Source organism: Sciurus carolinensis, chromosome 13 (assembly GCF_902686445.1).
Source record: "Sciurus carolinensis chromosome 13, mSciCar1.2, whole genome shotgun sequence".
Lineage (NCBI taxonomy): Eukaryota > Metazoa > Chordata > Mammalia > Rodentia > Sciuridae > Sciurus > Sciurus carolinensis.
The window spans coordinates 6700650-6720587 of NC_062225.1; the positions used below are offsets into that span (position 1 = coordinate 6700650).

The 19938-nt window shown below is 45.9% G+C and overlaps 1 protein-coding gene across 4 annotated transcripts in view; it reads left to right on the top strand.

The window, feature by feature from the left end:
• Vwa3b (von Willebrand factor A domain containing 3B) overlaps positions 1-19938 on the top strand; it is a 179629-nt gene that overhangs the window by 101019 nt on the left and 58672 nt on the right. For 3 of the 4 annotated variants that reach the window (XM_047522799.1, XM_047522801.1, XM_047522802.1), the window contains 6 exons: positions 3189-3371; positions 5418-5548; positions 7853-8010; positions 13258-13377; positions 14545-14632; positions 14728-14884. In XM_047522799.1, coding sequence (XP_047378755.1) covers positions 3189-3371; positions 5418-5548; positions 7853-8010; positions 13258-13377; positions 14545-14632; positions 14728-14884 — 837 coding nt within the window. The remainder of the gene's footprint in view (positions 1-3188; positions 3372-5417; positions 5549-7852; positions 8011-13257; positions 13378-14544; positions 14633-14727; positions 14885-19938) is intronic. The other variant, XM_047522800.1, reaches the window with a different exon arrangement.

Here is a 19938-nt window from a genome sequence, read left to right on the forward strand (position 1 = left end):
GACCAGGGAGGTCCCACGGGGAAAGGACACTGGAGCCACGTCTGGGAAGGGAGGAAGGCATGCTCTGAGCCGAGCAGAGCAATGGTGGTGACCGGCCGGAGGGACCCAGGCCTGGAAACCGGGTGGGGGTGGTTAAGAGAGGCAGGCGGAGACGAGGCTGAGGTGGGGAGGCTGGGTTGGGGGACTGCGAAGACTCCTGAGTGCCATACTAAGAGGGTGGGCCTCTCTCAGTGATGACTCGCAGAGGACCACACTGTCCCACCCCCCCGGGCCTTAGGAGCATGTCCAGTGGTGCCAGAGACAGGCCGGCTCTGCCAGAGCCTTCTGCCTGGACCTTGGCCAGGGCTGGGAATGCCCAGCCTGGGGCAGCAGCAGCAGGCACAGGGAGGTGGGGACCCTCTCCTGAGATCAGACGATGGCAGTAGCCGCCATAAGATGTGGGGTTTCAGTGGTCTTAGTCCATAGAAGGCCAGCTCCATTTCTTGCAGCTGGAGGTGAGCAGAACATCAAGGTGGAAGAGCGTGGCAGAGGGAAGTGGCTGACATGGTGATCAGGAAGGACAGAGGGACTCCACTCTCCAGATACAGATACACACCCCAAACCACGCCCCGGGCCCACCTCCTCCAGCCACACCCACCACTTCAGCTGCCACTCAGTCAATCCCATCAGGGGATTAATCACTGACTGGGTTAAGAATCTTCAACCCAGTCACTTCTCCTCTGAACCTTCCTGCGTTGCCTCACCCGTGAGCTTATGGGGAGCATCCCACATCCAAACCAGAACAGAAGCCACACTGAAAATCCAAGGGACCCTCGGGAACCCTGGTGACCGAGATATTCTGCCCATGGCTTCTCACCCCAGTCCTTCAAGGCACAGCCTGGCACTTCAGCGGCCTGACTTCTGAGCTTAGGAGCACTTAACATTGAGCGACTCGCCTAAAAAACAAGCTCGCTCCCTGCTGCTGCTTCCCACTGAAGTGTGAGGCCTGGGAAGGTCGGTCTTCGTGCTCTCGCTGTCTGCCAGTGTCCCTTTATTGAATTGAAATGACACATTTACATGATTCTGTATTTAAAAGGTCCAAAAAACTGCACCAGATAACTTCTGGGACTGAGAAATGAATTCATCAAAGTAGCAGGATATAAAATCAACACCCATAAATCAAATGCATTCCCATACATCAGTGGTAAATCCACTGCAAGAGCAGATAGGAAAAACACCCCATTCACAACAGTCTCAAAAAAAAAAAAAAAAAAAAAAAAACTTAGGAATCAAGCTAACAAAAAAGGTGAAAGCCCTCTGCCGTGAAAACTACAGAACACTAAAGAAAGAAATTGAAGACCTTAGAAGATGGAAAGATCTCCCATACTCTTGGATAGGCAGAATTAACATTGTCAAAATGCCCATACTACCAAGAGTGTGATACAGATTTAATGCAATTCCTATTACAATTCCAATGGCATTCTTCATAGAAATAGAAAAAGCAATCATTAAATTCATCTGGAAAAATAAGAGACCCAGAATAGACAAAGCAATCCTTAGCAAGAAAAGTGAAGCAGGAGGCATCCCAATATCAGACTTTATACTACAGAGCAATAGTAACAAAAATGGCATGGTATTGGCACCAAAACAGACACATAGACCAATGGTACAGAATAGAAGACACAGAGACAAACCAACATGAATACAGTTATCTCACACTAGACAAAGGAGCCAAAAACATACAATGGAGGAAAGATAGCCTCTTCAACCAACGGTGCTGGGAAAACTGTAAATCCATATGTAACAAAATGAAATTAAACCTCTATCTCTCACCATGTACAAAATTCAAAGTGAATCAAAGACTTAGGCACTAGAACAGAGACCCTGCACCTAATAGAGAAAAAATAGACCCAAATCTTCACCATGTTGATTTGGGACCTGATTTCCTTTACAAGACTCCTAAAGCACAAGAAGTAAAATCAAGAATCAATAAGTGGGATGGATTCAAACTAAAAAACATCTTCTCAGCAAAGGAAACAATCAATAACATGAAGAGAGAGTCTACAAAATGGGAGAAAATCTTTACCACATATACCTCAGACAGAGCACTAATCTCCAGGATATTTAAAGAACTCAAAAAACTCAACACCAAAAAAACAAATAACCCAATCAACAAATGGGCTAAGGAACTTAACAGATACTTCACAGAAGAAGAAACACAATCAATCAACAAACATGTGAAAAATGTTCAACATCTCTAACAATTAGAGAAATGCAAATTAAAACTAAGATTTCATCTCACTCTAGTCAGAATGGCAATTATCAAGAATATAAGCAACGAGAGAAAAAAAATACAAGCAACAATAAATGTTGGCGAGGATGTGGGAAAAAAGCACACCGATACTGTGCTGGTGGGACTGCAAATTGGAGCAATTATTATGGAAAGCAGTGTGGAGATTCCTCAGAAAACTTGGTATGGAACCACCATTTGCCCCAACTAGGCCAGTCCTCAGTTTATACCTAAAGGACTTAAAATCAGCATATTACAGTGACACAGGCACATCAATGTTTATAGTAGCTCCATTCACAATATCCAAACTACGGAACCAACCTAGATGCCCTTCAACAGATGAATGGATAAAGAAAATGTGGTAAATGTACCCAGTGGAATATTACCCAGCCCTAGAGAAGAATGGGATGATGGCATTTGCAGGTAAATGGATGGAGCTGGAGAATATCATGCTAAGCAAAATAAGCCAATCCCATAAAACCAAAGGTTGAATGTTCTTGCTGATATACAGATGCTTATTCACAATGTGGTGGGGGGGCTAGGGGAAAATAGAGGTACTTTGGATTAGGTAGAAGGTGGTGAAGGGAGAGTAGGGGGTGGAGGTGTAAGAAGAAAGTAGAATGAATCAGACATTATTACCCTATGTGCATATGTGACTACACAACCAGTGTGATTCTACATCATGTGCAACCAGAAGAATGAGGAGTCATACTCCATTTACACATGATGTATCAAAATGCATTCTACTGTCATGCATAACTGATCAGGACAAAAAAAAAATGCTAAAAAGTGCCCCTTATCATTGTAGGAGGAATTGCTATTTCAGAATTTCTCATTCTATGGCAAATACTAAGGGGTTTTCACATCTTTGTTTTTCTTTCTCTTTCTCTCTTTTCCATCTCCTTTCTTCTCATTTCAGCCACCTGAAATGGTGATAGAGCAAGTCAAAGTTTTCCAGAAAATTCCTATTTATACCATCTCCTTCAATTACAATGATGAGATTGCCAATGAGTTTTTGCAGGAGCTTGCTGCTTTGACGGGAGGAGAGTTCCATTCTTATAATTTTGGTTGCAAGGATCCCATTTCTCAGGAGGCTCTTCAGGTAAGAGCTTGATGGTCTAAGCAAAGAGTGTTCATTTATTTTAACAGTATAGGTGGAGGCGCACAGACAGTACCTTAGTAAAAACAGTAACCTCAGAGAAAACCAAGTCAAACAAATGAACTGGTTAACAAGTGTACCAGGATTTCTCAAAAGTGGTCCAAGGGCTAGGCATGGTGGTGCATGCCTGTAATCCCAATGGCTCAGGAGGCTGAGGCAAGAGGACCACAAGTTCAAGGCCAGCCTCTGCCTTTTAGGCCCTGAGAAACTTAGTAAGACCCTGTCTCAAAATTAAATAAAAAAATTAAAAGGGCTGGGAGTGTAGATCAGTGGTAAACTGCCCCTGGGTCCAATCCCCAGGACCAAAAAAAAAAAAAAAAAAAAAAAAAAGAGGGTCGTCCAAGGACCACCTGAACTGAGGCACAAACTCCAGGGTCCACTGTGGGGCCCTAAATCAGGCTGTGGGCATAGAGGCCCAAGAATCTTAATGTAATTTGATTTCTTCTAAACTTTTTATTATGGAAAGTTTCAAACACACACAAATGTCTGAAAGTGCATGGATCCCAAGGAAACCATCACTCAAATTCAATAATCACCGACATTTTGTCAAACTTTGGGGGTCTTCATAAACAAGGGTCCTGGGGTCCACATGTGCAGTTTGTGAGCCTCTGCTACCTACCGATGTTTGTGAGAAACCGTCAACAGTTTTGAATGGGGGGTCGTTGTCTCCTGACTTCTCAGACCATGTGAAAAAGCAACCCTTCCCAAGGGCTCATGGGAGGAGGTGAATACAACCTCTTCTCCAATTGATCCTCCAGTCCTGGCTAGCAGAGGGGTGTTCCAAGAGCGCCCTTCTAGAGGGGAGTGTGCTCTTTGTATCATTGTGTGCACTGAGGTGCTACCGACTTGGACAAAGTATCTGCATATGACATAACAAAGAATATGAAGCGCTGTCAACAACAGGAAAAAAGTCAAACATCCAATCAGAAAATAGGCAAAACGCGTGCGCACATTCCGTTGAGGAGGATCAGCGAGGGCAGGTAAGCTCGGGAAGGGGTTCAGCGTCCTTGGCCTTAGAGTAGAGCAAGCGGGACCCACGTGAGCGACCCCTGCACACCTCAGAAGGCAAAACTCAAACACCGGGATCAAACGGAGCTGGGAGGGAGGAGCAGAAACCAGAGGACCCCGCATGGCTGGCGGTACGGGTGCTGTCACGCCGCCCAGGATGGCTAAAGTGAGTGACCGATGACCCCGCGTGTCTGCACGGCTGTGGAGGACTGGGGGCTGTCACGCGTTACCGACGGGAGCGCAGGCAGGCACAGCCCTGGTGGAACCCTTGGGCAGCTTCTTCAGCAGGCTGACGTCGCCATGCCTAGGAGCCAGCGGGTCCACGCCTAGGTCCCACCGTGAGAGGCGGAGCCGACGGCGGACCCAGACTTGGTCCTCACCAACACTCCTGGTTTTGCTCACAGTGGCCCCAGCCTGGACATGGCCCGCCTGTCCGACGATCGGCCCATGAATAAATGTCGATGTTCAGCACACAGGGGAATCATCCTCAGCCACAAAACGCACAGCTCTCGATCCCTGTGACAGCACAGGGAATCCAGGATGATCCGCCACGTGAAGGGAGCCACGCAAGGAGAGCATCCGCCCTGCGATTCCATTTACCTGACATTCCAGAAAGTGGAAACCAACAGGTCATAGCAGAGCTCGGAGGAGAAGTCCCTCGGGAATCGGGCCGAGGGTCGTAGGAAGGGGGGCATATGCGTCACGGAGTTGGAGGGACTTAGCGGGGTGGCCACGCCTTCCTCACCTTGCCCACAAGATGATTTCACAGGTGTGGACGTGGACGCCGGTCAGGCTGCGCACTTCATGTGTGTCGGTTTATCACGTGTGCATTGTCTGTCCCTGGGTCGGTTAGAAACGGAATGATGAAGGATCCCATGGAGTTCCTTAGACTCCTCTCACCCCAGGCCGCGGTTCCGGCTGGCGCGTTTGCCACGGGGACTCCTGGGTACAGCCTCACCCCGTCTTCGCTTCTCATTGCAGCAGAATGAGGACGTGACCCTTTTGGTTCAGGAGATGGAGCAGGGCTACAGTGACCTGGAGAAAGTGCAGAACCTTTATTCCAAGGCCCTGATCATGGACTGGTGGCACAACGGGGAGAAGGAAGACAACAAGTGAGTGCGCCAAGCTGCCTGCTGACCCCGTCGCCCGGGGTCCTCTCAGACCCTCCGCTCGCTCTCCTCGACTTCCCTCTCAGGAGATTTATTTTAGTGTAAGAATCACTTGGTATAGTTTAGTTAGGGTTTTTTTTTTTTTTTTTTTTTTTTTTTTTTTTTTTTTTTTTTCTGAGCAGAGAGAATAAATTAATAGCAATCATTTGTCTTGAGAAGGCCACTTTTATCCTCTACCAGGCACAGACAGGTCCCCCAAGCCAAGCGGTGACAGGACAGAGAGGTGCTGTGTAATGGAGATTTAGCTTGGCGCTCAGGAGGCCCCGCCAGGACTTCACGCAGGGGGACCCTGCCAGGGCTGCCTTGTCTTTGCGCCTGTCCATCACTGCCAGTCTCCTTTCCTCGTCGTTATTACTTAATTAATTTATTTACTTTGACACAGGGTCTCTCTGAATTGCTGGGCTGGGCTTGAACTTGGGATCCTCGTGCCTCAGCCTCCAGAGTAGCTGGGATGACAGGCGTGGGCCCCTATGCCTGGCTTCAGAGCCCCCATCTTTGACGTGGAGGCTCTGGTGGGAGAGTCTTGTCTTCCACACTATATTAGAATACTCTCTAATTCATAGTTAAACCCCAAATCGAAAATACTCCCAACACTCGGGAAATGTGTCAGCACTCACTACCATACTCCAAGGGTCTGTGAGCAGACGTTCCAGTGTCTCCACCTACCTGGCCCGGAGGGTGTCTTTTTCTTTAAGAGAGACAACCACATGGAAAGAAATTGAAAAAATCAAATCAATTTCTTTTTCATTGAAATTGACTGTCTTCCTCTTAGCAAATCGAGCATTATTGTGGGGCCACAGTATAGACTTCGTATCAGGGAAGGAAAAAAAAGAGGTACGTCATATAATGAGATCTTACAGCATTATTGTTTAAGTATTTAGGAAAACGGAGACATCTAAACTCAGCAAATTTGGACAAATAAACTAAGAGTCAAATAAATGAACTGCTCTTAGCAGCAGCTCACCTCCTGTGCACTTTCAGGCCTGCACTCTAAATCCCTTCTCACCCTTGTTCAATCAGATTTAAGATCGCAGGACAAAGAGACCAGCTGTTTCTTGGAGCCGGACTTGGTCCGCTGGCTGTGTCTGCTGTTTGAGTAGTGGGTGAAGTCCTTTTTATTTCTTTTTTTTGTCTATTTTATTTCATTTTTATTTTCGAAAGCTGGAGGGAGCAGTTTCTGGAGTGGACACAGAGACATTTCACTATGTCACTGGTCTCTGGTGGGTGACTTTGGGCATCACGTACCCTTGCTGGGCCTGAGCTCCCTCCCCTGTGCTGGGGTAGGGGACGGAGTGCCCAGCACATGGTGAACAGCCACACACCATGAAGGGAAGCACCGAACACAGCCCTTCATCCTGCAGGTACCGCGCTGCCAAACTTCCTTTTCACTGAGCAACCCTCGGAAAAGTCATTTCTCCCACTTAACTTAACCACAAACTCCCTTTTCCTAGTTTTTCCAGTGTAAGAAAATATGTAATAGCCCCCAATCCTTTTCCAAACCTTTATTGAGAACGGATTGCACGTAGGGCAACCGGGATGCCCGAGCAATGTGCGCTTGATCCCTTCCGCTAGGGGTGCGCCCTGTGGGTTGCGGGGGTGAGAGGCAGGCTGGTGAAGGAGGGAGAGCACCCTTTAAAGTGGTAGGGCAGGAGAATGTTCTGGAAACTTGCCTCTCTGCAGCTGCTGTGTCCAGAGTTTCAGAGAAAGAGGCATTTCTGGATCCCCTTGGCTCCAGATCTTCCCCAGAATGGATTGCCGCCATCTCTCGCTAGTGGGGGACGTCCCAGGCGAGAGTTGCCCTGCCCTGGCTTTTGTAAGAGCTAGCTGGTGGACTCTGTGATTCGAGAAATGGGTTTCCGAAATGCAGACTTGCTTACACCGGGCTCTCCCTGTCAGCCCTACAAGTTGGTGCACAGGTGGAACTTCCTGAGGAATAGATGAGGAGAGGGAAGAAGCTTCAAGGAGACTGAGCAACTTCAACAAGTTCACCCCTGTCCCTGAGGAACAGACCTGTGATGCAGTCACTTGTTCCCATCTGACTCAAGGACTGGACCCTGGTGGACTCATCTGCTGGGGCCGGGATAGGCGGCTTTTCTTAACATTAGTCCAAATAAGGGAGGGCTCCTTTCTTTAAGTTTGCAATATTCAACATGAATGCATTGATCTACGTCTTCCTTCTTGATGAAAATTTTCTTTTCTTCCCCCCCCCCTTTTTCTTTCTTTACGTTTTTATTTAAATTGAAACAGGCATCAAAAGGAAATCTCTTCTATGGTTGCGATCCCAGAAACATGTGCGAAACCTCAATCTGATGTTGAGTCAACACAAATCTCACCCCTACATATGTTGAAAGTACCATGGGACCTTTCAAGTCAGCAGGTGCTGAAAAAGAAAACCCTCCACGCAGGTATCAGCAAATACCAGCTCTCCTCTTTCTACTGGTTTCCATTCCATACAAGAAGATAGGCTAGAACCAAACACACAAGAATCTCTTTTAAAACCCTGACCCTGAGGGTATTTGTTCTGGTTTGTTTTGGTGGTATTGGTGATTGAACCCAGGTCTTGTGCATGCTAGGCAAGTACTCCTCCAGTGAGCTACCCTCAGCCCTTGTGGGGTTTTTCAATGAAAATTCTTATTAAGATAATTGTATATTTACACAATCCCCTAAAACCCCACTTCCCCCAATGGTTCTATATTGCAAAATAATAATACAGTCTCAAAACCAGGATCCTGACATCGATGTCCCAGTTTCACTTATATTTATTTGTCGTGTGTGTGTGTGTGTGTGTGAGAGAGAGAGAGAGTGAGAGACTGTCTGTGTTTAAGAAGAATTTCAACCCCACAGGAATCCTTCCTATTGCCCCATTGCCCTTTTATAACCATATCACCTTCCTTGTATATCCTTTCATAACTATTGGCAACCATTAGGTCTCTATTTCTAAAGTTTTGGCATTCGAAAAATATTATGGTATCACCTTTTGGGACTGACTGGCTTTTGTCTCTTGGCGTACTTCCTTGAAAACTCATCCAAGTTTCTGCCTGTGTCAGTGGTTCATTCTTTTTTATTGCTGAGTAGTATTCCGAGAAATGGATGTACCACAGTTGGTTTAACCACTTATCTGTTGAAGAACATCTAAGTCATTTTCAACTTTTGGCTGTTAACGGTAAAGCACTTTCTGAACATGCACGTTCAAGTTTTATGTAACATAAGTTTTTGTATTTAGGATAAAATATCCAAGAGTGCAACTGCCAGGTCACATAGTAATGGCTGTTTCATTGTTAAGGAAATTGCCAAACTGTTTCCCAGAGTTCTGTGCCATTGTACACGAGGAATGAATGGTTCAGTTCAGCTTCACCAGCATGAGGCGGCCCTATTTTTTATTTTAGCCCTCTGACAGTGGCTGCAATTGCCCATGATGCTGAGCCTCTCTTCATGCCACCTACAGATCATCTTTAGTCAGGTGTCTGTGCCTGTTTTGCCCGTTTTCTAAGTGAATGGTCTGTCTTTACTGCTGGGCTGTAAGAGTTCTTCTCAGAGTCTAGATACCAGTTATGTCATTTGCATATTTTTTCCACAGTTGGTAGCTTGTCTTTTCATCCTCTTAAGAAGGTCTTTTGCCTGGTAAAAACTTAATTTCAATAAGTCCAGTTGATTAGTTTTTCCTTTCATGGATCCTACTTTTGGTGTCAAATCTAAGAACAAATGTTAATTCTTGAAGATTTTCTCTAATGTGTTTTTTTTTTTTCCTAGAAGTGTTTACATTTAAGTCCATGATTCATTTGAGTTCAATTTTGTGAAAAGATTTGAGTTTGAGGTCAAAATTCCCCGCCCCCCTTTCTTTTTGGCCTAAAATGTTCTAGAAGCATTTCCTGAAAGGCTGGATTTCAGTGAATTCATCTGAACATTTGTCAAAAGCCTCTGGGCATGTTTGTGTGAATTAAATCCATTTTCTATATTCTGTTTGGTTGATCCAGTGTCTTTTTCTCTGACAATACCCCGTCATCTTGATTCATGTGTTCACATGGTAAGTTTTAAAATCAGGTCCAGTGATGCTTCCAACTTGATTCTTGAAAATTTTTGTAGCTATTCTAGGACCTGATATTTATGTGCACATTTTAGAACATGTTTGTCTATGTTTATTTAAAAACATCTTCCTGGATGTCTTGTGGAGTAGCGTTAAACCTAGAGATCCCTTTGGGAGAACTGTCATCTATAATGCCAGCTGCACCAACTCATGAACATGGTATGTCTCTCCGTTCAGTTAGAGCATTTCTGATGTCTTGCAGTAGCATTTTTGTAACTTTCAGCATGTAGGTCCTGCGAAAAAAATAGTTGAATTTTCTGTGGATTCTATAACAAGCTTGCTGAGCTCGACAGTTCTAGAAGATCTATTGTGGGCAGATTCCTTGTTGTTTTCTCTATAGACAATACGTTATCTGCAAGTGGGGAGAGTTCTCTCTTCTCCTTTCCAATCTTTCTGGTTTTATTCCTTCTTATTGCTTTGCTGTGGTAGCTAGAACTTCCAGTACCATATTGAACAAGGGTGATAAGGGTGGTCATCCTTGCCTTTTATCCAATCTTAGGGGGAAGGAATTCAGTCCTTTCCCATTGTGATTTTAGCTATATGTGGTTGCACATGTTCTTCAAATTGTGAAAGTTCTTCACATTCCTAGTTTTCTGAAAGTTTTTATCAGCAATGGATGCAGGATTCTGGAAAATGATTTTTCTATGTTGATATGTGATTTTTCTTCTTTTGTCTAATGGCAGATTCCATTGGCTGATTTTCAAATGTTGAAGCAGCCTTGTATATCTTGAATATTTTCTGCTTGGTCTCAGTGTGCCATTCTTTTACTATATGGCTCGGTTCTGTTAGCTAACATTTTCTTGAGGATTTTTGTATCAAAATTCCTGAAAGCTATTGGTCTGTGGTTCTTGTTTTTGTTAAAACTCTCTTTGTCCAATTTTGGTATCAAGCTAATACAGTCCTCATCAAATGAGTTGGGAAGTTATTCCTCCTATTCCTGGAAAAAAATTGATGTAATTCTTTCAGTGTTTGGTAATTCCACGACCAGTGTGATCCTACATCATGTACAACCAGAAGAATGAGAAGCTGTACTCCATTTTTGTATGATGTGTCAAAATTCTACCATCATGTCTAACTAATTAGAACAAATTTTAAAAATCATCATGGAACCATTTAGACCTAGAGATATTTTTTTCCAGAACATTTTTCATTATGAATTCAATTTCCATGATGGTTTTAACATTATTATCATCTATTTCATCTTGTTTAAGGGTTAGAAGTTAGTGGGTTTGGGGGAATAGATCCTTTTTTTCCCTACTTTGTTAGATTTGTGAGTGCAAAGTTGCTCATCATATTCCTTCGTTGCCTTTTCACTGTCTGCAAGATCTGTACTAATGTCCCTTCTTTCCTTTTTGCCATTCACGCCTTAGGTCTATCTTTTCTCTTTCTGTCTTTTTCATTCTTACGAGACGTTTAATTTTCTACTTGCTCTTTGGCTTCGGGAAAGTTAGTGGTTGATTACGAAGGCATTTGGATGGAGCTTCTTTGAAATCCTCGTTGTGTGGTTCTAACTTCCGGCTCATCTTGTTGGCATCACGGTTGTTTTTTTCTTATTCAAGGTCTGATTCTTAGTTCTTGATAGGATGAGTGATTTATTGTGGTATCCTGAACATTTTGTGTATTATGTTGGGGGCTCTAGATTCCGTGTAGGTCTTTTATTTGGGGAAGTGGCCACCCTGTTTACATTGAGCATTGTAGGCCTTGGCCTGCTTCTGTGGGCTGTGGTTGCCATGGCAATTTAATTTTTATAGCCCTCGTGGTATATTTCTGGCATTATTACTTTTTGTTTTTCTGGCATCCCTGTGTCTCCTTGTGGTCCCTGCTGCTTCTGCCTAAGGTGGCAGCCGAGGTCTCCTCAGGCCAGAATGTGAGTGTCTCCCAGGGGGAAGATTATGGAGCCTTTTCCCACTGCTGTCTCATGGGGGTCCCCATGTCCCTAGGCAGGAGATGCCAGCCTTGACCTCACAAGGACCAGGAGGCTTCCTGGAACGGGCCATGTGCTGCAACTCAGCCCCTTGTGAGTAACCTGTCCCCTTACTTCCTGTACAAGGGAGATGTGTCTTATGCCCTGGGGACAAATAGCTTCCCATACCAGGCCACTTGGTGCTGCATCCCCAGCACCCGTCGTGCCCGCCTTGCCCAGTAGACCTGGGTTTCTCTACAGCTGTCATTTGCCACTTGTTCTAAACATCTCCCTTTTATCCGGGATCCTTGGTATGGGGCAGGCAACCAGGACTGGATTTTTGTTTAATGTCCACTTTTAAAACGGAAGAGTGTGGAAAAGGAGTGAGTGGCCCAACGGAGCCTGCAGAGGAGGTAATGCTTGCATCCACTGCTGTACACATCCGGTTTTATTCAGTGTTTTCAGGGTTTGGCACTAGCACATCTTTTTTGTTTGGGGACTTTGAGAACTGTGCTTCCCTTTCTTTTTGCCACACCCGTGCATCTGGTGGGGTTTGCCTTGGGATCGTGGACAAGGCCTGCCAGTGAGGTCAGCAGCAGGAACTCGGCTCCCCCGCGAGGGTCCTTGATCTTTTACTCACAGACATTGCTCCCAAGAAAATACATCTTCGTTCATTCTGGCTACAGAGGCGGCGAGATCATTCCCACCCTCTTGTTGCCTAGAAAGACCACAAGCACCACACGGCACAGCCCCATCTCTATGCATGGAGACCCCCGTATTACTGTTCTGTGCAGCGGAGAGCTTGGCAGTAATTTGCAGATCTCTGGCTAAGCTTCACTCCCACAATCTGATTTCTTGTCGAGAGAGCAAGTCCCCTCCTTTACTGAAAACATGGATGCTTTCTTTCACAAATGCTTACAGAGAGCCTCGGTACTTGTGAAGAACACAGAACACATTTTCAGCCAGTGCAGTGTGTGTTATCAAGGATGAAAAGGAACCAAGATACCGTGTCACAGACTCATTATCTTAAAGCACACAGACTCAGTGTCACCATTAGATCAGTCAGGGAGACCGGGAAGGGTTGAGAACCACGTAAGTGGAAGTCTGAACAGCAGCTGTGGTGGCAGAATTTCTAAAAGGGCTCACCAGAGACGTCCTGCCCTGCACCCTGAAGCCTTTGAACATGACGCGACCTTGCTGTCCTGGTTATGTCACGTTGACTGAAAGTCAAGGTATCCAGGGGGCCCAGTGTGGTCGCATGAAATCCTTGGAAAGCAGGAGCCTTCTCCAGCTGGTGATTTGATTTTCCACGATAGGAGTTCAGCGCCCTGTTGCTGGCTTGAAGGTGCTGGGCAGTCATGCAGGTGTCTTATCAGGAGACAGGCTGCTGACTCAGCAAACGGGAACCTCAGTCCTGCAGCCACAGGAACTGCATTCTGCCCACAATGCAGATGTGGGCAGGGGCAGTGGGTTTCTTTCCAAGAAGAGCACAGCTTGAGTCCTGACAAAGGGATCGAGCCGTGCTCACAGCACTCTGCCACCCCCTGAAGGTTGGGACGCTAAGGTTGCTTTCTTCTTTTAAGGATCTAGGGACATAGGTGCATCCCATCAAGCATCTCCTTCCACCCCAGATTCCTTCAATCCCTCTCCCTGTGGCACCAACAGAGTCAACCAGGACCAGCCTGCTCAGAAGCCAGATGTCCACCCTCAAGAACTCACCTCGCAGTGGAAGAAAGGACAGTCTCTCCACATCCAGCAGCTGGAGCCTTTCTCTGAGCGACAGAGGCAAGTGCACGAGGGTCCCTGTCGGGGGAAGGGTCAGCCCGCCCGCTTCGGCCCACGCACCTATTCCTGAACAAGCCGGGCAGGCGTACGTTGGGGAGAACGAATCCCGTTTCCAAGGTTCTCAGATTGCTCCCCATGTGGAGGGCTCCCTTGTCCGCCAGCTCCACCAGCTTGGTGTGCTGGGTTCCTCTCGGCTGGACTGTGCCGCTGGCTCTTGGTGCCTGACACAGGAGAGCGTGGGGCCACTCTGTGCCTCACGTCGGGACCTCTTACGCTTCCTGGTGTGTCTTTTTCTTCCCCTCAGTCCCTGGTGGTGCTATCTGATGAGCCCCTCTCTGGTCCAAATGGTTAACCTTTTGGGGCTAAATGTGAGGAAAACATGACTTTTCCACTCAGAATTCATCACTATTGATAAAAGTATTTTTCTTAAAATGATGAATCTTTAAAAGTTGAAGTCCCATATTATCTTCCCCTCGATACTCTGTCCCAGTCACACGTGCGTACAGTTCCCGACTCGTGGCTGACACACACCTGCTGTCACTCCTCAGAGCCCAATCAAACCCTGTCTTCAGGGCCTGCTCTGCGTGACGTTTTTTCCCCTGATGTCACTTAGCCTATCGTGTCTCTGCTATACGCATAGTTCAGGATTTGATTTCCGAGGCATGACATCCCTTTCCATTCATAAAGCCAGGTATCTACAAGGACTACGCTTAAAACTCCAGCTATCAATTTCAGAACTCAGCAAAGCCTTGGTTTCCCAGAGAGCCGAGAAACCACTCTGGACCCTGGAATGTTAATCAGGGCTCTCTTCTGTAATTGCGAGGGAGTCTCACGATGTCAGCCACGGTTCACGGTGTTCTCCTTGAACCTTTAAACAGTGCGTTTTCTGGAGAATCAGAGAATGAATGTGTCTGATTTGTCCAGGGGCAGAGACCTTCCCTGGGGTGAGGTAGGCGAGCAAATTACAGTGCCCTGTTCACCTGCTTTGGTCTTAGTGCAGGTTGCAAATGAACCTTGCCTGAGAGCCCCTGAGAGACCAGGATGTGACCTCCAACACACAGTCCACACGACCTCCATCACAACCACACTGAACTCGTGTGACCCTTGGGCATCGATAGAAACTCTATATTTGAGGAAAACACATATCCGCCCTTACCTCTTCCCCAGAAACGAGCATGCTGCTGGCGAGCGAGTGTTCGGACGACACATCGTCAGGAAGATGGACTCGAGAAGGAAGCGCAATCTCCGATGACAAGTGAGAGCCTTTGTTCTATGAGGTTGATTCCATTATGTTTTTCCTTGCGACCCATCATGTCGGAAGTTTTAAACCCCGAGATCCTCTGTTCTTAGCGCTTCAGAGATGTCCTCAGCGAGCTGGCTTCAGATCCACGGCCTGGTGGCCAGGAAACTCACCCTCGTGGACGCCTTGTCAGGGACGGCCATACCCCACAGCCCCACCTACGTGCCCATTCTGGACAAGCACGTCACCTCCAAGGTCTTTGACGAGGTAACCTGATTGTCTCCATGTCCCTGTTTGGAATGTGCCTAGTTTTCTGATTAAATAAAAATTAATCCAGTGCAATTTCCTGTGCAGTTGTAACAAATATATTTAGCACATACATATATATGTATATGGAAGAAACGATCCATAAGGCAGGAAGAGGGAAAGAGAGAGGCTCTGGAGAGCTCTTTGTTTGCGCTGAGAAAGGCTGCGGAGGGCTCGTGGCTCCCGTGGAAGTCTGGAGCCGCAGAGATGCTCAGAAGCTCTCGGGCCTGAGCTGTGTGCTCAGCCTCAGTATCATAGTGGGGAAGAACTTGGGAGCCCTCCTTGCTTGCCTTCTTCCTGGATTGAGTGACTTCTTTTCCATCCTAAAGGCTTCCCTGGGAAAAAGCCAGAGAGAGGGAGAGAGAACAAAACCATGAGAGAGTGATAGCCATGTGCTGAGAGGAGAAACAGCAGGAGCAGAAAGGCCAGGCAGTGTCCCCGGCCTCCGTATCTGTCAGTTCTGCATCTGCAGATTCCACTGACCTCAGGTTGAAAAGACCCAGGAAAACAACTGCATTGTACTGGGTGTGTGCAGAGGGTTTTTTCCTCGTTGTTGTTTCTTTAAAAATTCATTCCTGCAGCCAAGCACAGTGGCCCATGCCTGTAACCCCAGCAGCTCTGGAGGCTGAGACAGGAGGATGGCGTGTCCAAAGCCAGCCTCAGCAACTTAGTGAGGCCCTAAGCAACTTAGTGAGACCCTGTCTCTAAATAAAAATATAAAAAGGACTGGGGAATGTGGCTTAGTCATTAAGCGCCTGGGGTTCCATCCCCAGTACCAAACAGGGGGAGGGGGATCAGTCCTACAACTATTTGCATAACATTTACATTGTATGAAGTATTATAAGTCATCTACAGATGATCTAAAGTACATGGGGAAATGTGCATAAGCTGTGTGCAAAGACCATGCCATTTGATATAAGGCACTCAAGCATCTGCAGATTTGGTATCTGCTGGTGGGAAAGGGGGTTCAGATACTGAGGGATGCTCGAGCAACTTAGCGAGGCCCTGTCTCCAAAAATAAAAAGGGCCGGGGATGTGGCTCTGGGTAAGGGCCCCTAGGTTCAATCGCTGCTACCAAAAAGCAAAGACCAGTTCCAGGAACAGTGAGATGGCAGTGGGTCACGGAACACAAAAGAATATAAATGTGAAGAGGGGGCTCCATTGCTAATTGGCAAAGGTGACAGCAACGAATGCTTTAAATAGCAGCGCATCAGGCTTAACAGTAGCTGAATGGAGACAATGTTCTTAAAAGACCTTTCCCATACTGAAATATTTACAGAGGAAATGATAAAACGTTTGGGACTTGCCTCCACATAATCTGGATGTGGGGAGGAGGAGTGGGTGAAACACATTGTTTATAGTTGATCATTGTTAAATTTGGGTAATAAGAGTATGGAGCAGGAGGAGGCTGAATGTACTCTTCCTTCTACTTTTGGTATATTTGAAGTTTTCCATAAGAAAAAAGTGAAGAAGGGGCTGGGGAGATAGCTCAGTCAGTAGAACAAGGCCCTGGGTTCGATCCCCAGCACCCCCCCCCAAAAAAAAAGTGAAGAAAATCAAAAGCAAAAAAACTTTTTAAATAGGAAAGATCTTATCTTAACTAGTCTTGCAATTGATGTATTTAAAAGTGGATGAACTTGTGAATTTTTCCCCCCATTAGTCATAAAAATATAACCCACTAGCTGGGTACAGTGGCATGTGCCTATAGTTCCAGCTACTCAGGAGACCGAGGCAGGAGGCTCACTTGAACCCAGGAGTTCAAGACCAGACTGGGTAACACAGCAAGATGCTGTGTCAGAACAAAACAAGCAGAAGGCAGAGACAGGATTGCAAGTTGAAAGCCAGCATCAACCATGTAGAGAGGCCCTAAGCAACCTAGCCATACCTGGTCTCAAAATAAAAATAAAAAGGGCCGGGGATGCGGCTTGTGGTTAAGTGTCTCTGGGTTCCAACCCCGGTACCCCACCTATAAAAAAGAAAAAGATATATAAATCTCCCATGGAGGTCAACATGCATCCTGCCGATGTCACTGTTCCTACAAGAGGTTGAGTATGGCTTCATTTCATCTGGTTCCCACCTACTTTTGTCTTGAGATTCCAGAAGCAACAGAAAGGTGAACATTGATTCATTTCTTCTAGGAAGTTTGGTGACAGTTTCTTCACATTCTGTCTATTTCTTATATTAATATCCTTGAGTTTTTATTTAGAACAAGATATATTTAGTGAGCTCTTCCTGGAAATAGCACTTTCCTAGGTTTATGCTTTTTTCTGAGCCTCCCAAGAACTTGAGACACATTGAAAAGAAAATTTCTCAAAAACCAAATACAGGTCAGGTAGTGTAAACATAAAATCAAAGGAAGAAGTCATAGAGGAAAGATTTATAGACTGAATAGATAGAAGGGTTTTTTGCATAGAAACTTATAAATAAAATGAAGAAAGGACTCAGAAAAAATCTGAAATTTGTAACATATGAAATGAACAAAGAGTATTATCTTAAATATGTGTATGTGGGTATCTGTATAAATCAGTGCTCAGCAAAGACACAGACATGCACATATACCCACATCACAAAGGAACAAGAGAGCAACATATATACTCAGTGGAAAATCTAGGGAAAAAATCAAAACTACATACAGAAATACTGACCTTCACTGGTAACCAAATATTATGACTTAGAAAAAAACATAAATTAAAAATCAATTAGACACCTCCACCCCTATCAAAGTGGTAAGGTTAAAAAATATTAATAAGCACTAATAGCAAAGCTAGAATGAAATGAGAAACTTTGCATCCCGCTAGTAGGAGTTTTAATTAGTGCAACCTTGTGTACAATATCTTCAGAGGCCTTAAGGGCTTAAAACATTTACCCCCGTAAATCCATATATTACTAGGAATCTATGTAAGTAAATACTTAATTAGAGATATTGGCGAATATATGTGAAGAATAATTATTGTCAGTTTCTATCTAACAATGAGAAACCTGAAATCAAACCTAAATACCTACAAGGTACATTCCTATTATCAGATGTTGTATATTCATTAAGCACATTTCTGAAGGATAAGTAATGACCTGGGGGAAATCCTCCATATCATACTGAGTGGAAAGGTCAGACCTCAAAACTCCACATTGTGTTAGCCCCTGGGTGACAGGTCTGCTCGCCACAGATGGACACTGCACCTCCTCACTCCCTTCTGTCTTTGTCAGATGTTAATAGTTTGGCCGGGTGGTGTGGTCGTTGGTAATGTTTGTTTGTTTGTTTTTCATTTATATGCTTGTAAGTTTTTATTGTAGTTTAACTCTGAACCTACATTAATGATAACTCTGAGGAAAAGTTAAGAAAAAGCACAACTGAAAGCAAATGAGAAGGTGGGGAAAATAAAAAAGGAACTTGATTTTTAATTACTTAACTTTTTTATCGGGGGGGGCCATATGAATACATTTTTGGCATGAATAATTTAAACCATATAGAGGTTTCCGAGGAAGCTCTGGATGCTTCTCTGACATGAAGGAAACACTGAGCAGCTTTGTGAATTTCCCTCCCATCTTTTTTCTACACCTACACGTGTATCAAGGTGTGTATATAGATAACATGCTACTTATACACACACAATAATTTTAATCAACACAAACGATTGTCTTTTGAAAATGTGTCTTAGAGACCTTTCCCCTCCATGGATATGGGTCTGTCTTACGCTCTTCAGTTCAAAATTCTCCCCTGTTATTAAGGGACCTTTACGTCATGTCCACCCCCTCCCTGCGGGAAATGTCAGTGCATAGATTCGCTGGCATGCGTACAGCACTGCCTTTGGGACAGAGTCCCTCCAGTGGGAACGCTGGGCCCAGAGGACCCGTGCAGTTCCCACTTTGATGGGAAGTCCACGTCATTTTCTAAAGGCATTTTACATTCTGACCACCTGTAGCCCTCGGGCAGTGTGGTGTAATAAGGCCCTGTTTTTTTTTTCTTTTTTTTTTTTGGGGGGGTGCTGGGGAAGGCCCTTTTCTTAAAAGGAGCGGCCTGATGCGTGTTGATCTGTGCTCTGTGAGCCTGGAGATGCTTTGGTGAGGCGGAAGGTGCTGTTCAGGCGTGAAATGATTCTTCCAACTGCCCCCGTCCCTGGCTCCCTGGCTCCCTGGCCAAGAAGCAAACATCTCGACTCCGCCCGACAGTCAGAAGTCGGCTTTGGGATACATACTACATACGTGTGCCCCGGGAGTACTACTAGTACCTACTCTGAGATTACTGTAGTTTTAAAAGAAGTAATGCATACAGCAGGCAGTACCTAGAGGCATTTAATTGCAGGCCTTCTGTATGCCTGTGCTGGGCTCTGGAGTGCATGCCAAAGAGGAGAGCCGACTGCAGGGCAGGCCCGGGCTCCGTCCTGAGTCAGGTGAGGCTTGCCTTAGCAGGTGACGGCGTCACCAGGCGGAGGGGGCGCAGGGGCCCAGGCAGGGGGCTGCGGGGCAGCTGAAGGACGGTTCGTTCCGGGAATCCTCGAGGTTGATGAAGGATGCACTTGGTCGAGTTAAGGGTTTTGAACTTCATCCTGAGAGGGATGAAGGGTTTTCATCAGAGAAGAGAGGAAATTCATGTGGGGCTCTGGCTGCCTCCAGGAGGCTGGGGGAGAGGTGCGAGGCTGGGAAGATGCAGGTGGGCGCCCCGGGATGGATCCAAGGCCATTATGGAGCCAAGCGGACGGGCCCGCGCAGTGTGTGACGGGGAGAGGAAAATGTCAGGAGTGGTTCTAAGATTGCCGCCCGGATGATCAAGAAGGAAAGGACGCCAGGGGAAGTAGCCAGTTTGTCTTTAGAACGTTCCAGTCTCTGCCTCAGAAAGCAGAGCTAAAGGAAGGGGATGGATGTTTTTCAAGGGACAGGTGCTACGCTGCCAGCAAACCACCCCCTCTTCTTAGGAGGAAGAGCAAAACTCTTGATAGTAAAAGAAGCGTTCCGCAATAAATTCTAATTTCATCTCCAAAGCGCTCGCCGTCTCTTGAAATGCTTTCAAGTGCGTTTCA